At 41.2% G+C, this 18,259-nt stretch overlaps 1 protein-coding gene across 1 annotated transcript in view; it reads right to left on the bottom strand.

Annotated features, from left to right (window-relative positions):
• Positions 1-2,847: 2,847 nt before the first annotated feature.
• The window catches only part of mpp7b (MAGUK p55 scaffold protein 7b), a 106,059-nt gene continuing 90,647 nt past the window's right edge, over positions 2,848-18,259 (bottom strand). The window contains exons 15-17 of the mRNA XM_056464638.1: positions 12,378-12,486; positions 8,944-9,087; positions 2,848-3,179 (exon numbers count right to left, since the gene is read on the bottom strand). Coding sequence (XP_056320613.1) covers positions 3,000-3,179; positions 8,944-9,087; positions 12,378-12,486 — 433 coding nt within the window. The 3' untranslated portion in view covers positions 2,848-2,999. The remainder of the gene's footprint in view (positions 3,180-8,943; positions 9,088-12,377; positions 12,487-18,259) is intronic.

Genomic DNA, 18,259 nt, shown 5'->3' with positions numbered 1-18,259 from the left:
GAACCACGAGAGTGAGTTTGGTTAATGTGAACCATATGAACTGAACCGCAGTTGGTTTCACACATGACAGCAGGAGTCAAAGATTTCATTCATTCATTTACTTTCCTTCGGCTTAGTCTTGATTTCAGAAGTTGCCACAGCAGAATGAACCGCCAACTATTCCAGCATATGTTTTACACAGCGGATGCCCTTCCAGGTGCAACCCTGTATTGGCAAACACCCATACACACTCATTCACACACACACTCATACAATATGGACAATTTAGTTTAATCAATACATCTATAGCACATGTGTTTTGACTGTGGGGGAAACCGGAGCACCCAGAGGAAACCCACACAAGCACGGGGAGAACATGCAAACTCCACACAGAAATGCCAACTGACCTACGGGACTTGAACCAGCGACCTTTTTGCAACAGTGCTAACCATTGAGCCACCTAAATATAAAGAATGCCTGAAATGTTTCGAATAAAAGCACACTACTATCATGCTACTACATGAAAACGGTTGTGGAACAATTGGGAAGTTGAAGCTTCCATTCATTCTGGGATCTCTGGAGCTCAGTCCGTCATGTTGCCCAGGCATTCATCCAACCAAACCCCTGGAACTCTCCCGTTACTCTTTAATTCAGCTTTAATATAGTGAGTGCTGGTGCAAAATACACTGCACTTCCTCTGCTGGCTTCCGTTACAGTCACCTTGAGCAAACCTTCCTCTCTTAAAGGGACAGTTCACCCAAAAATGAAACTTCTGTCATCATTTACTCATACCTGTTCTAAATCTATATGGGATTCTTGGGATATTGGGAAGTAGGGCTGTGCAATATGATGATATATACAGTTGAGGTCAGAATTATTAGCCCCCCTTGTATACTAGAGATAATTTTCTAGATACCAGTATTCAGCTTACTTTTAAAGGCTTAACTAGGTTAATTAGGCAAGTTAGGGTAATTAGGAAAGTCATTGTATGATGATGTTTGTTCTGTAGATAATCAAAAAAATATTTCTTAAGGGGGCTAATAATATTGACCATAAAATGTTTTTTAAAAGATTAAAAACTGCTTTTATTCTAGCCGAAATAAAATAAATAAGACTTATTACAGGAAATACTGTGAAAAATTCCCTGCTCTGTTAAATATTATTTGGCCACCACTAATTTCTACATTTTTAATCAACCATTTCACACTGAAGTTCTAAACAAAGTCAGAATTATGATCACATATGAATAAACACAGTATTGAGTATATACATTGTTGATGATATTTGCCTGCCAGTCTGGCTTGCTCCCAGTTGTTTTGCTCATTGCTGCAACTGGGTCTGCTTTCTTGCAACCAACCGTGACAGTAACCATTAACACCCATAGATTTGTTTTTTTCCTACTATGGTGAAAGAAACACATAAAGGTTCAGAACCACTTGAGGGAAAGGAAGCGTTGAGTATATAGTCACTTTGGGGTGAACTATCCCTTCATCAATTAATTTTCCTTAGTTCCTTATTAATCTGGGGTTGCCACAGCGGAATGAACCGTCAACTATTCCAGGTTATCTTTTAAGCAGTGGATGCTCCTCCAGCTGCAACCCAGTACTTGGAAACACCCATACAGTCTTGAAATCCCACACACTACTGCCTATTTAATTTATTCAATTCACCAATAGTGCATGTGTTTGGATTGTGGGGGAAACCGGAGCACCCGGAGGAAACCCATGCCAGCTCAGGGAGAACATGCAAACTCCACAAAGAAATGCTGACTGGCCCAGCCAGGACTTAAACCAGCAACCTTCTTGCTTTAGCAGGATAGCGATTCTTCTTATACTTCAGCCTCCACATCAGAGTTCCTTAAAGCAAAGAAGGTCAAGATGCCCCAGGATTGGCCAACCCAGTCACCAGATATGAACATTATTGAGCATTTCTGGGGTAAGATGAAGGAAGAGGCGTTGGCAACAAGGGGAGAACATGCAAAATCCACACAGAAATACCAACTGGCCCTGCCGGGACTTAAATCAGCAACCTTCTTGCTTCAGCAGGACAGCGCTCCTTCTCATACTTCAGCCTCCACATCAAAGTTCCTGAAAGCAAAGAAGGTGCTCCAGGATTGGCCACCCCAGTCACCAGACATGAACATTATTGAGCATTTCTGGTGTGAGATGAAAGAGGAGGCATTGACAATAAGGGGAGAACATGTAAGCTCCACACAGAAATGCCAGCTGGACTATCCTGGACTTGAACCATCAACTTTCCTACTGTGAGCCGTCAGTGCTTACCACTGAGCCACCGTGCCACCAAACATCCATACTCACCTTTTCAAGTGCAACATTTGAGAAGAGGAGATCTTCATTGCTCATTTTTATCCTTTAAAAAGCAGTCGAGGTGCTTTGGATTGATCCCTTTGAGCGTTGACTCATGGATCACCTCCTATACAGTACATGCAAACACTCATTTTCTTCAGCATTTAAATCACAGTAAAGCCCCAATATCAGGAACAAATCTAAAGGTGGAATTGTTCGGTGCGCATATACCTGGATGTGTTTCAGAGGTCTAATCCAGAGTTCAATCTTGTAGTCACAATCTGCAACAAAGACAAAAAAAGTTCAACCAAATTGAGAACACATCCATTCAATGGAAAGTCCACGTCTGTAAGTGATTAATGTCAAAACATGAGCCACAACAGTGCACAAAGCAATATGTTTATAAGCAAAAAAAATCATCTGGCAATTTAGCATAATGTACATCATTATGTCGGAATTAAGGGACAGGATAAAACAAATTCTTTACAATTACTCGTTCCTCAGCATAAACAGAACTATTTTAGCTCCGGCGCAGTGTGTCATGAGTTTTCTGGCGGTTATGAATAGAGCTGATTCATGACGGGCCAGCGCGCACTGCTTATAAGCGTATAATTACAATAATATGCTGTGCCTTTTTCATATGCAGAGAGATCTCCAAAACACAGTCAAAAGTTATCATGTGTCTGAGTGGCTCGGTGAACATGAATGGCTTTCTCAGACGTGAGCCCATGTAGTTGGGATCCAGCGAGTCTCAGTTTCTGCCTTCGCCAGTTCGGCTCTCAGTTCAGTGAAAGCCGCAGCCAGATCCTCATTGATGATCACTTTCTCAAACAAGTGGCCGTAGTTATTCTCCATGGATTGAGCGAGGGAAATCATATTCTGGAAGTCCTCCTCCTGTAAAATAGTGAGGAGGTGAAAAGTGATTAGTTACTCTACTTTAAAAGCAACAAATCAACTTTACAACAGTGAGTAAACTTGGAACTGTTAAGTTGTCTCCACCTATTTTTTATAATAATTTTTATAATCATTTAAAAGTCAACAAATCACTTTTAAAGCAACATGTTTACAAGCTTTTTAAAAAAAAGTTAAATCAACAAATTACTTTTTATAGTGTTTATTTCCAACATGATCTCACGGCAATTCTTAACTTTTTGATTTAGTGGCTAATTCGTATGAATTCATATGTACTCAATCGTACAATTTAGTATGATTTGCTCATCCCCCAATGATAGTTGGTTTTAGGGGCAGAGTTAGGAGCCACGCCTCCATAAAATCATATAACATAATACCGTATAATAGAATCATTTTCATACAACCGAACTCTTATGTTGTGTTCACACCAGATGCAGAATGCGTGAATAAATCATGCTATTCGCGCTTAAGTAGATGCGTGAACATTTTGAGTTTACTCGCCTCATTTACACGTCAAATTCGCTTCATTTGTTTGTCAAACTCACTTCCCAATAGACGCGGATTCGCGCCATGGGTGGGGCTTCCGTTTGCGCTGTGACTTATTTGCTTTAGGAAGGCTGAAAATCAGAGTAGATTCGTACGGCGCTGTGTCCGAGTCCGCTAGATCAGTGGTCCCCAACCTTTTCATCACCACAAACCGGTCAACAGGGGGTTGGGTAAGGTAGGTTGCAAGGTGACCATCAACAGTTTTCTATGAGGATGACAAGCTGACAAAACATTGCTGTAGCTCTGATACAAGATTTATTTATGGAGAAAATGAAAAAGCACTGCAGTGTTTGAGTGTTCTGTGTATGTCTGAGATAACTATTCTACCAAAATGTGTATATTCCATACAAAGTATGAAGCTGATCGGTCAGTTCTTGTTATGTGACTCACTGTGCTTGCGGCATTCATTCAATTCGGTGTGCCTGGAAGGCGCGAGCGCGTCAAACCACTTGCGCACGCAAGCTGCACACCTCCATTGGAAATAACAAACTTGCACAAACTCTAAAACAAGCGATATACGAACAGCCCCTAAAAGGCCGCTGCCATTTGCTATCTCCAGCAGTTGATCTTTTTGCACTGACATGCTGGATTCACCTGATTTGTTGACAAATGGGTTGCAGATCTATTCCTTGGCGGTTCGCGGGTCCTTCACTGGGTCTTTTCCACTTAGCAAAGAAACTTTCCAAAGACGTATGTTTTGCCATTTTACTGCTTGTGTGTTAAATTTTGGCGCTCAAGTGACTGAGATGTAAGCGAGAGAATATGGTCATTTTTCAAAACAAAAGATTTTTAAAAATGATAGATCGTTCAGACACAGATAATAAATGATTGTTAATGATTATTAATTAATGATTCTTTGTGTGGCCCAGTACCAATTGATGCATGGATCAGTACCGGTCCACGGCCCGGTGGCTGAGGACCACTGCACAAGATCCTTTAAGAGGTGCACCCAGCTCTGTGAGTTCATCAACTCCTCCAAAAACTATAACTAGATGACGGATCCTTTCAGCGGTGCTTCCGACTGAGCCGAGCCCAGTTTGATGAGCTGTTGTCCGGTGTCGGCATGAGGACTTCCCCTCAAGGACATCAACAACAGGCGTTACGTCATAATCACACTCCTACAAGAGTAAGCTCCTGATTGGTTACTGAGGCGCGAATGTCCGCTGAAGTTTAAATTTCCCAACTCGAATGTTTCACACGTCAAACACGCAAAACGTTCAATTCAAAAGCTCCGCAGGACGTCTATTCGCATCTTTGCATTGGCTTAACATGTAAATCACTCACGTTTAACACTTCATCCGCGTCCGGTGTGAATGCACATCACAAATTCACACGAGTTATTTTTGAGTAAATTTCTGACTATTATGGTGTATTTATAAATTTTCCTTTTCCATTTCAGAGGTCACCACAGCAGAATGAAGCACCAACTATTCTGGCATATGTTTTACACAGCGGATGCCCTTCCAGCTGCAACCCAGTACTGGGAATAAAACCATACACACTCATTCACACACAGTCATTCACTATGGCCAATTTAGTTTATTAAATTCACCTATAGCACATGTCTTTGAACTGTGGGGGAAACCGGAGCACCCAGAGGAAACCCATGCCAACACTGGGAGAACATATACTCCACACAAAAGTGCCAACTGACGCCGTCGGGACTCAAACCAGCCTTCTTGCTGTGAGGCGACAGTGCTAACCACTGAGCCCCCTCGTGTAGTCTATTTGCTTAAAGGGCACCTATGGTAAAAAAATCTACTTTTCAAGCTGTTTGGACAGACATATGTGCATGTATGGTGTATAGACCGTCATATTGGGGTGATATAAGCACACCCAGTGCTTTTTTTTTAATTTAACAACATAAAAACGGTGGACCAATTGGAGCGGTTTTCAAAACCGACCGCAACTTTACGTAGGAGAGCGGTCCCCCCGCCTACCAATATTGATTGACAGGCGCGTCATCATATCCTCAGTTTGTTGGTTCACGTCCGCCATGTACAGCGTGAGTTGAAGCGATATCACTAAAGGAACACCCTAGCTCTATTTTTAGATGCAAGGCTCATTGGGCTCAACACAAGATCAATATTCTCCACATTATCGCTCTAATCAGAATTATTGGTTGTATCTTTAGGTAGGTTTGCAAACATGTGTACTTCTCATTGAGTCTACCTTATACTTCAGCCGTTTGCATTTCTCGCGATCCCAGAAGCTCCCTGTGATCTTAACTAGCATGCGTTTTAGAATTCTAAACATCGGTTTCTATCAGGGTACACTCAAGTCGACGACTGGGCGCCGCGGACCGCTGCAGAAACCTATGTTTAGAATTAAAAAATGCGTGGCGCGACGATTCGGGACACTTCATGTATCTGGTGCGCCACAGAGAGTGTCTGGTGTGCCGTGTCGCGGCTTCGAGCGGCGCATCCGGTGCCTCAGTCAAAGTTAATTCAGTGTGCGTGGTTATTAGTTTCTGTGTACAAGCTCGGCACTTGAAACTAACACACAGTTGGCTGTAAAACTGTACAAAGACACAAATGATTTTGTACTCTCTGCTTGGTCTGTGTCCGAGTCGTACATGTACGACTGAATGCTGATTCTCTCACTCCAGCTCGTTCTCGCAGTCTGCCTGTCAGACTCTGTTGCAAACGCAGAGCGGGTGAGCTCATGGCTCCGCCCCCTTGTTACGTTGGTGGGAAGCCGAAACTAATTTACATGTGAAGCAACACACCCATAAATCAGCGAGCTGTGGACACGCCCCCAACATGACACTTTTTAACACATTATAATAAAAAAATCTGAATTGTGTTTTAAATTGAACCTAAACTGACACACTTAGAAGAACCAGAATATTAATATTAAATCATAAAAAAGAGGTCAACTATGTGCCCTTTAATCATTTTAAGGCAACAGGTTTACTCACTTTTTTTTTAAGTAATGTCAACTAATCACTTTTTACAGTGTAGAGTTTGCAAACGTCTGATGATACAGTTGTTTAAGTGATTTTGTTTTGGTCATTCTAGTAAACTAAATCTCTAAACTTCTTTGTGCGTATGGTCATCTTGAACCATTTTAGTAAAAGCGAGCAAAGTTACTCCTCCAGTTGAGTGTATTTAAAGAGCTCCTGTTAAATTCATTCAGGTCAATGGTCAGTGTGAGAAATGTTCTCCCTCAGCTTTGACACCGTCCACTATTTTAAACAACGAAAAGACATTAGTTTTATATACATCAGCCAAAGCTGCAGATGGTCCAAAAGAACACATCTTGCCTATAAATGTCTGTCCGTACCTCAAAAGGTATTTCACTTTACGGTTTATAGATTATAAAAAACAACGTGACATTATTCGTCAGATTGAACCGACTTTAAAAACAAAAAGTGATGAAGAATGTAAAGATGAGTGCTCTAAATCACTCAAACAAGCCATGTCAGACTCTGTCTGGTTAAGGTCAGGGCTCGGTGCAGTAATATAGGACATGTCCCGAGTTAATACGGAAAGATGAGCAACACATTTGCACCCAGGAGCCTTGGTAGTTTGTAAAACAACATCCAGGTGTGAAAGGATGACCTAAGTTTTTTTATAAGACCCCGGGGGAGACTGAGGTGCTCAAGCTCACAGCAGGACCCAGATGGGTTCTCGGTGGGGTCACGGGCAAACCTTCTGCCCCAAAGCCTGAAAAGCCTTCAAACAGTTGTTGCTCACCTGCAGCCCACCCTGAAGACACTTTTAAAAGGGAGCCTTTGCCAGAAAGGTGCATGAAATGCTAGAGAAGCTAAAACGGGGGTCAAGATGATGGGTCAGGTCAAGCCTACTCTGGTTTTTGGTCAACATCATATTAGGTTTCTGTAAATATCATGTACTTGGTTGTATTGACTGACTTAATTGAAATGTTATGATGATAGCCCTAGACACCCAAGTCATCATCTGTCTTTCTTAAGGAAACACTTCACCTTTTTTGAAAATACATTCATTTTATAAGTCAACTACAGTTAAGCAGTTGGATTTTACCATTTTTATTCCATTCAGATGATCTTTAGGTCTGCCATGAACACTTTTAGCTTAGCTTAGCATAGATCATTGAATCGGATTAGACCATTAGCATCTAGATAAAAAGACACCAAGAGTTAAGCAGTTGAGTTTTACCATTTTTAATTGAGTTTTACCATTTTTAATCCATTCAGACGATCTTTAGGTCTGACAGGAGCACTTTTAGCTTAGCTGAGCATAGATCATTAAATTGGATTAGCCAATTAGCATCTAGATCAAAAAGTCACCAAGAGTTAAGCAGTTGAGTTTTACCATTTTTAATTCATTCAGAAGATCTCCAAGTCTGGCAGGAGCACTTTTAGCTTAGCCTAGCATAAACCATTGAATCAGATTAGACCATTAGCATCTACATCAAAAAAGTTACCTAGGGTTAAGCAGTCGAGTTTTACCATTTTTAATCCATTCAGACAATCTCTAGGTCTGGCTGGTGCACTTTTAGCTTAGCTTAGCATAAATCATTGAATTGGATTAGACCATTAGCATCTAGATAAAAAAAGTCACCTAAAGTTAAGCAATTAAGTTTTGCCATTTTAATTCAATTAGACGATCTCTGGGTCTGGCTATAGCACTTATAGCTTAGCTTAGCATACAGTAAATTATAGAATCGAATTAGATCATTAGCATCTAGATCAAAAATGAGTTTTGATCATTTAAACTATTTAGGCTATTTAAGGCTTGAATCTTCACAAAAATATATCAATATGATGACTTTTGAATTCTAAACAGGTACAAGCACTTAAAAGCTAACTTTATCTATAAACACACTAAAGTAACTAAGTTAAACTTTTGCGCATGCTGCGGCCATGATATGGCAGGCCAACTTCTTGATTACTACACCAAAATGAGAGTATATTTCCAAGCCAAATTGACCTAGAATGTAACTACACATTGTAACTACAGAAAAGTCAAACTTTGAATAGGAAAACTATCAGATTTTTGAGCAAGATGCTAATGGTCTTGTCCGATTCAATGATTTATGCTAAGCTAGGCTAAAAGTGCTCCCGCCAGACCTGGAGATCGGCTGAATAGATAAAAAAATGGTAAAACTCTACTGTTATTCTCTAGGTTAGTTGTATAAACCAAAAATGGAGCGTTCCTATAAATGTAAAAACTTGATGAGACACTACAAAATCAGAACGAAACAGTATATCTCTTACCGTAAATATTCTTGTAGATATTTGCTCATTCTGACTTGTCAGAACTTTCGCTTTTCTTCGGCTCAGTCTCAATTGTTCTATTGACGGCGGCTTCACGAAGACAACATAGGGTTTAAACTCAGAAGTGTACAAGGCTGTTATGGACTGTTAGGAAAATAGAGAAACAAAAATATCAATGTACAAAGTCTTGTCGTCTATCCCAGTTGTAAGAGAGCAACAAATAATAACTTGATAACTTCTAGTTGATCATTTGGAAAAGTGGCAGATTTTTCTGATGAATCATCTGTTTAACTTCATCCCAATCATTACAAATACTGCAAAGACCTATTGGAACCCACATGGAGCCAAGATTCTCACAGAAATCAGTCAAGTTTGTTGAAGGAAAAATCATGGTTTGGGGTTACATTCAGTATGGGGAGAGATCTGCAGAGTGGATGGCAACATCACCAGCCTGAGGTATCAAGACATTTGTGCTGCCCATTACATTGAAAATGTCAGGGTTCTGCCACTCTGGTCTTGTTAATTCTTGTTTTGTGGCAGAATCCGGACACTAGCTCTGTCTTGTCCTGTCCTGTTAGTGCTCGGCTCGAGTTTCCTTGGGTCGAGCACTTGTTTTGTCATTGTCTGGGTGCGCGTCATCAAAGGTGCGCGCGGACCGTGCGCCTTCCCGCGGGGTCTGCGCGTCCTTGAGACGCTCGCTCTTGTACTCGTGTTTGTGTTTTGTTTCGTCAGCATCGCGCTGTTTCATTCTCAGCGTCTCCATCTAGTTGGTTTCGGTTTAGGTTGGCACTGAGATGAAACATGCGAGTTGCATTTATGTGAGCGCACGGTAAGGTGTTTTCACTTATCGTGTGCTCGTGTCTTGCGTCTGTTGTCAAAGCACGTGGCTCTGTGTTTACATTGGTCACGTGCTTTTGTTGTGTGCTTCAGTGTTTGTCCAGTCATAAGAACACTCAGTTAATGAGTTCTCTCATTGGCTGCGTGTTCTTGTCCTGTTAAATGTGAGCACCTGGCTTGTGTTGTCTCTTTGTGTCAGGTGCTCTCCCGTCTATCGTCTAGTTCCACCCTCCTTGTTAACCCATTATTAGTTAATTATGTTCATCTGTTTGTGTATTAATTTCTCCTGCTTATATTCTCCTGATGTCTGCTGTCCTGTGCCAGTTCGTCGTCGATATTTCCCTGTCCTGTTGTGTCCAGCCCTGCTTCGTCCAGCCAACCCAGTCAAGTTTGTTTCTCTGTTTGTGTTATAGTTTAGTGTTTTCCCCCTCGGGGTAGTTTGTTTTGCTGTTTTTGCCTTTTTATTTTTGTTTTGCCCTTTATTATTAATAAAACCCATATTCTTTTCTGCACCTGAGTCCTCGCTCCCTTTTCCTCTACACCGATCGTGACAACAAACCTCAGGAGAGGGCAGGATAGTGCTTCTTCTCATACTTCAGCCTCCACATCAAAGTTCCTGAAAGCAAAGAAGGTCAAGGTGCTCCAAGATTGGCCAGCCCAGTCACCAGATATGAACATTATTGAGCATGTCTGGGGTAAGATAAAGGAGGAGGCATTGAAGATTACATTATTTATAACATTCTTTTTGTTAAGTGACAAGGCTTTTGTAAACCAAAGTCAAAGACCTTACTGTCCTGATTAAATAATTAAAAATCAATGCATGATTATATTTTATTGTGGTAAAATAAGCATAATCTAGAGGCGTTTGCCTTTCATATAAGCCACTTCTGATACTAAATGATCAACTAGAAGTCAATTTATTATTTGCTGTTCCTAAAACTTTGATATGCGACAAGACTTTTGTCAGGTAGTGTACAGTATGAGGCAATTATACTAACACTTTTATATAAAATATAATATATAAAAACACTTGTATTACGACTATGTCCCAGCTACATTATAACAGCTTTATTTCAACCAATTTTATGTGGTATACGGACCACTAGACCGTTTCCAGAAATCCTGAACAAGACCTTCAACGTAAGCCATGCATAAATTCAGACATGTGCCCACATAGTATGTTCGTTAATATGGTGAGAATGTTTCTATAAATGTTACAAGCTGATGAAAAATAATCAGACCACAGGAAAATATACCAACTGGAGTGGAGCTGACAGAAACTGGCTGTCCAGAATGACATAATTCCTGCCCTTGAGCCTGTGCTCCAAAATCAACAAATATGACATGTAATATAGGGCTCGCTGGCTCTCGCTCCCTCTGTTTATCACCATTTCCCTCTTTTACACTTTTGCTCATGCTTCTGAAGAGATGCACCAGTTGTGGCATTTGTATCATACACTAACTGGCCACTTTATTAGGTACACCTTACTAGTACCGGATTGGACCCTCTTTTGTCTTCAGAACCGCCTTAATCCTTCATGACAGATACAACAAGGTACTGGAAATATTCCTCAGAGATTTTGCTCCATCTTGAGATGATAGGATCGTGCAGTTGCTGCAGATTTGTTGGCTGCACATCCATGATGCGAATCTCCCGTTCCACCACATCCCAAAGGTGCTCTATTGGATTGAGATATGGTGACTGTGGAGGCCATTTAAGTACAGTAAGCTCATTGTTATGTTCAAAAAACCAGTCTGTCCCCCCACACCATTACACCACCACACCAGCCTGAACCATTGATATAAGGCAGGATGGATCCATGCTTTCACATTGCTGATGCCAAATTCTGACCCGACCATCTGAATGTGGCAGCAGAAATCGAGACTCATCAGAGCAGGCAACATTTCTCCAATCTTCTATTGTCCAATTTTGGTGAGCCTGTGTGAATTGTAGCCTCAGTTTCCTGTTCTTAGCTGACAGGAGTGGCACCTGTGTGGTCTTCTGCTACTGTAGCCCATCTGCCTCAAGGTTGGACGTGTTTTTCTGCAGACCTCGGTTGTATCGAGCGGTTATTTGAGTTACTGTTGCCTTTCTTTCAGCTGAAACCAGTCTGGCCATTCTCCTCTGACCACTGGCATCAACAAGGCATTTGCGCCCACAGAACTGCCGTTCACTGGATGTTTTCTGTTTTTTGGACCACTCTCTGTAAACCCTAGATATGTTTGTGCGTGAAAATCCCAGTAGATCAGCAGTTTCTGAAATACTCAGACCAGCCAGTCTGGCACCAAGAACCATGCCACGTTCAAAGTCACTTAAATCACCTTTCTTCCCCATTCTGATGCTCAGTTTGAACTGCAGCAGATCGTCTTGACCATCTCTACAGGCCTAAATGCATTGAGTTGCAGCCATGTGATTGGATGATTAGTAATTTGCGTTAACAAGCAGTTGAACAAACCTAATACCTCGTACCTAATAAAGTGGCCGGTGAGTGTATACTGCATGTGTGGTACAAATCAAACAAAATCCCTTAAACAACACGTCCTAGTTTTTCTTTGGACTCACACAACTTGCCATTAACAAATGATATTTTACTCACATGTGGCTTTACATCCAGCAGGCACACCTTGCTCTCCGTTAGTACCCTGCGCACCGAATCCAGACTCGTGCCATAGTAGTTTCCATTATGTTCACCATACTCCAAAAATCTAGGTGAAACATTTCAGTGAGAATAAAATATGAGGAATCAAGACATTTTTATCATTTAAACCCCTATAAATGTACTTTTTTGTGTGTGTGTGGAAACTAAAGTTATGAAAATGTTCTCCCCGTGTTGGTGTGGGTTTCCTCCGGGTGCTCCAGTTTCTCCCACAGTCCAAACACATGCGCTATAGGTGAATTGAATAAACTAAATTGGTCTTAGTGTATGAATGTGAGAGTGTATGAGTGTTTCCCACAACTGGGTTGCGGCTGGAAGGGCATCCGCTACGTAAAACATATGCTGGAATAATTGGCGGTTCATTCCGCTGTGGTGACCCCTAAAAAATAAGGGACTAAGCTGAAGGAAAATGAATGAATAAAATTCATAATTGGTAATAAATATTACTAAGAAAATGGCATCGTTTCCCAAATCGTCATATGTCTAACACGTCACTGGTTTAGTATTAAAGAAAATGATGCTATTTAAAATTCTTTGGCTCTTGTCACAGGAACAGGACAGTCATTCAGAGTAAATGATAACATATTTCAGCAGATCCTCCTTCCAGATTTCTGGCAGTTTTTTTAATGTATGTTAAACAAATGGAAACCACCTGTGTGATCAGACATTTGAGGAATGGTCTCTAAAGTGCGATCCAGCATAAAATCGCTAAACTTTCCATGTCGCATTCACATAGAAAACAAGAGAATAAATCCTTTCGTGCCTCCATTGTCACATTTCTGTTTAAAAGGTTGCCGTACTTCTTGTCCTACACGGCGAATTAGAAATGGACCAAAGAATTCATGGTCATGAAATGAAGCAACGTTTATTTGCTCAACACTTGAACGCCCCGATATTATGAAAACAAGTAACAACAAATGTATTTTTGTTGTAGAACAAGACTAGTCGTTCCCAAAGTGGGGGTCGCAAGACACTAGCCCCTTTCACACATACAGAACGGACTGTATGTGTGAACAGGCTCGTTTTGAAAACACCGCTAAATTAATTCCGGCAATTTTCCAGAAAGAGAAGTTGTAACATTACCGGTAATTTGCCGGAATGCTGCTCTGTGTGAATGTAACCCCACCGGTCCTACTCCACCCAACCCGCTCCGAGCTGTGATTGAACCGGCGACCTTCCGCATGGGAGTCGGTTGCTCTAACAAGGAGGCTAACGACCATGGCCTCTAGCGCCTGTCGCTAGAACACCTTTAGAGGTCAGAGGAGTGAGGTTTACCTGCACAGCACTTACTAGCCGGCCTCCGTTACATGAACACAGAAGGAAGATTACCGGAAAGAGCGCGTTCACGTCTAGAACCTGAAAATAAAAACCTTGGAATATTTTTCCAGACACATTTAGCTGCTAGATGTAGATGCGACCCCAGATTAATAAAGCTAATAAGCCGAATGCTAGTTTGCTACTCGAATGTCTGGTTGACGGTTTCTAGGTTCACTCAAAAAATGACGTTTGCTGTTTGCTCGAACTACTTATTTAGAATGAGCTGAATCAACACAACTCTTGAGTTTTTTTGGGGGGAAAACTTAATTGTTTTATGTTCAATTCACATAACCTTCTAGGGCAGGGGTGGGCAAACTCAGTCCTGGAGGGCCGGTGTCCTACACAGTTTAGCTCCAACTCTGATCAAACACACCTGCTTATGGATAATTAGTGATCTTGGAAACACTGATTAGCATGTTCAGGTGTGTTTGATTAGAGTTGAAGCTAAACTATGCAGGACACCGGCCCTCCAGGACTGAGTTTGCCCACCCCTGTTCTAGGACAGCCCATTTTAGCTCTTAAGTGGCTATTTAAATTACTTGAATGTTTTATATGGTGACGCAGTGGCGCAGTAGGTAGTGTAACCTTATATATTTTGTTAATTAATAATTAAATGTAAAAATGTTATGAAATTTATTTAGAAAGATTTTCTATTTACTTTCGATATGTCTGATACAAGGTTTAATATGTATTAGTTAAGAAAGTTATTGTTGTGCTCTGGCTCCTTTAAAGGAGGTGGACCGGAAAGCAGGAGGGGGAGAAAAAAGAGGGAGTGGAGAAAAGTTTGAGAGACGCAATGCTGTTGTAATGCTGTTTGTGAAGGTTATGTCGATGCTCCAGATTAAAGAAAAATAAACCAATTATCACCCTGGTAACCCGCGTTTATTTATGATACCCACGTTGGACAGACTGGGGTGGAAACAGCCAGAAATAAGGGTTACAGTAGTGCTGTCGCCTCACAGCAAGAGGGTCGCTGCTTCGAGCCTCGGCTGTGTCAGTTGGCGTTTCTGTGTGGAGTTTGCATGTTCTCCCTGCGTTCGTGTGGGTGTCCTCCGGGTGCTCCGGTTTCCCCCACAGTCCAAAGACATGCGGTACAGGTGAATTGGGTAGGCTTAATTGACCGTAGTGTATGAGTGTGAATGAGTGTGTATGGATGTTTCCCAGAGATGGGTTGCGGCTGGAAGGGCATCCGCTGCGTAAAACATGTGCTGGATTAGTTAGCGGTTCATTTCGCTGTGGCGACCCCAGATTAATAAGGGACTAAGCTGAAGGAAAATTAATGTTTTATATTTTGTTACAGACATATGGTGTCATCCTGCAACTGTTTTGCAGCATATGAAATGACCCAAACACTATTTTTAACTGTCCAAAATGGGTAAAAAATGCTGTTTTTACTCTCTGATAGTCAAAGCAAGTTCAATAAACAAAAATTCTGTGTTAAATATCCATGAAAAACATTCAGGAAAAGGGTTTTATGTAAATTCGGACCACGAGTCCACATATACGGACATCATTTTTCTCTAAAAGTACATCGTATCAAAAGATGATGCTTAGATTTTTATTCTAATTAGCCCAAATAGCAAAGAAAAATAAAAAATACATGTAAAAAAACACACTGGGCCTTAAGAGGTTAAATTAATAAGTTAACTTAATTCCTTTATGTTGTCCAAACACAAATCATTTGTGTGGAACCTATCTTTTTTTACAGTGTTCTCAGCCCTGAGTTTTTGGTAACTCTGGGTTTTAGTCGTTGGCTTGAAGGCATCTGTATGGTAATCAAAGATGATGGTAATTCGGCTGTGATGCAAAAAGCAGTCGTCCTCTGCTCTCTCTAGTGCGCCGCTCTGGAAACTTGGGCTGTCTGCTCTCCGTCATTCCTGTCTCACTTGCTTTGACTTGGTTCCTTATATCCAACTAACAAGACAAAAAGTCATTTCAAACCACAGAGGGCTCTTAAAATATCTCCCTAGTTTAATATAACGTGACACTGCTCACGGACACATGCTTTTGAGATTTCCTCTCGTCTTTGAGTGAAAATTGGAGTAAGATAGTATTTCCTGTCGATGGTTGTGATCTGCCTTTTAGGCATTAGCAAGGATTAAATGTGTGATTTCAATTCCAGGAGCATCTTTAAAAGCAGGAATGAAGAGGTCGAGTTGAAATACATCAACTGTTCAGTGTCATGACTTTAAAACATTTTCAGATAAAACAAGAAGGTTGTCCTTAAAGGTGCTGTATGTCAGTTTTTGACTCTTCTAAAGCATAAAAACACCATCATATGTTTGCAGATATTTAAAGGGCACATAGTTTACCTCTTTTTTATGATTTAATATTAATATTCTGGTTCTTCTGAGTGTGCCAGTTTAGGTTCAGTTTAAAACACAATTCAGATTTTTTTATTTTAATGTGTTAAAAAGTGTCATGTTGGGGGCGTGTCCACAGCTCGCTGATTTATGGGTGTGTTGCTTCACATGTAAATTAGTTTCGGCTTCCCGCCAACGTAATTAGGGGGCGGGGCCATGAGCTCACCCGCTCTGCGTTTGCAACAGAGTCTGACAGGCAGACGGAGGACAGAGAGGATCACCATTCGGTCGTACATGTACGACTCTGACACAGACCAAGCAGAGAGTACAAAATCATTTGTGTCTTTGTACAGTTTTACAGCCAACTGTGTGCTAGTTTCAAGTGCCGAGCTTGTACACAGAAACTAATAACCACGCACACTGAATTAACTTTGACTGAGGCACCGGATGTGCTGCTCGAAGCCGCGACACAGCACACCAGACACTCTCTGTGGCGCAGCAGATACATGAAGTGTCCCGAATCGTCGCGCCACGCATTTTTGAATTCTAAACATAGGTTACTGCAGCGGTCCGCAGCGCCCAGTCGTCGACTTGAGTGTACCCTGATAGAAACCTATGTTTAGAATTCTAAAACGCATGCTAGTTAAGATCACAGGGAGCTTCTGGGATCGCAAGAAATGCAAACGGCTGAAGTATAAGGTAGACTCAATAAGAAGTACACATGTTTGCAAACCTACCTAAAGATACAACCAATAATTCTGATTAGAGCGATAATGTGGAGAATATTGATCTTGTGTTGAGCTCAATGAGCCTTGCATCTAAAAATAGAGCTAGCGTGTTCCTATAGTGATATCGCTTCGACTCACGCTGAAAATGGCGGACATGAATCAACAAACTGAGGATATGATGACGCGCCTGTCAATCAATTCGGTGGGCGGGGGGACCGCTCTCCTACGTAAAGTTGCGGTCGGTTTGAAAACCGCTCCAATTGGTCCACCGTTTTTTATGTTGTTAAATTAAAAAGAAAAGCCCTGGGTGTGTTTATATCACCTCAGTATGACAGTCTACACCATACAGGCACATATGTCTGTCCAAACAGCTTGAAAAGTAGATTTTTTACCATAGGTGCCCTTTAAGAAACATGCCAAGTGAACATTCATGTTTATCTGAAAAACAATGCTGAAGTCAGATATTCGGCTTTGAAAATGTGAGCTACGTGCCAGAATGTCTTTGTTTTGGTCATTTAACCTGTCCAATACCAGTTTAGCCAATTATATTTCAGCACAGGTTCCTAATGGGCGGGGCTTTCCCCCCTCTGATGTATACCTGTCAACCCTCCCGTTTTTCGTGGGATTCTCCCGTATTTTACAGTTCTATCATGCTATCCTCCCGTAAAAGTATTTTCCCATATTTATCGCGTATTTTCAGTCTTTCTCTGAAGGGTGGCAAATAAACATTAAAGAGTCGAGCCTTCTTATACGCAACCCATACTGCCAAACCACCAGGGGTCGCCCCTTGCTCTTAAATGTGAGTCTCTTCTGTGCTTTCGCATTGAAAACACTCTGAAATAAATATAAAAACGACTGGATTCCCTTTCCTTTTCATTACAGGTGCCCTCTCCCCTTCATATGCAATCCTCAAAACAGCCATATAGCAGTGCATGACTGTCAGATGCACACCATAGTGATAAATAGACGCTGTTTCCCAAACAGATACTGTACACGCGATTTGAAGCGGAGCGACAGTCTGGGTTTTGGGTGTGTGTTTAAACAGACATATACACATAATTAATAATAATAATAATAATATCTAAAGATGTCGATCTTGGTAGGTTTTTTTTTTTTTCAAACACAACTAATTTCATCCTAAATGTGCATAAAAAAGTTAGGGAAGCAATCGAAAGCTTTTATTATAATGTTAGATGTGTGGATTTTTAAAGTGACACGAGGGGTCCGTTCTTCGTACGTGGATTACTCAATTAGCTGGATTTGGTTATTGACGATTTGACATGATCCAGGATCATCTCGTTCTTCAAAACTGATCCGAGAGTTGTTGTCATAGCAACAGTTCTGGTAGCTCAAACCTGCTTGGGAGCAGGTTCATTTCATATAAACAGGATTAGGTCGGGTCAGTTCAAGCAAACATAATATTGAAAGTATGTACCAAATGCTGATATTTTCTTACAGTAGTTATATACACTTG

This window comes from Danio aesculapii, chromosome 2 (assembly GCF_903798145.1).
Source record: "Danio aesculapii chromosome 2, fDanAes4.1, whole genome shotgun sequence".
Lineage (NCBI taxonomy): Eukaryota > Metazoa > Chordata > Actinopteri > Cypriniformes > Danionidae > Danio > Danio aesculapii.
Note: the sequence above shows the minus strand (reverse complement) of the source record. Positions and strands in the feature narration are given on the sequence as shown.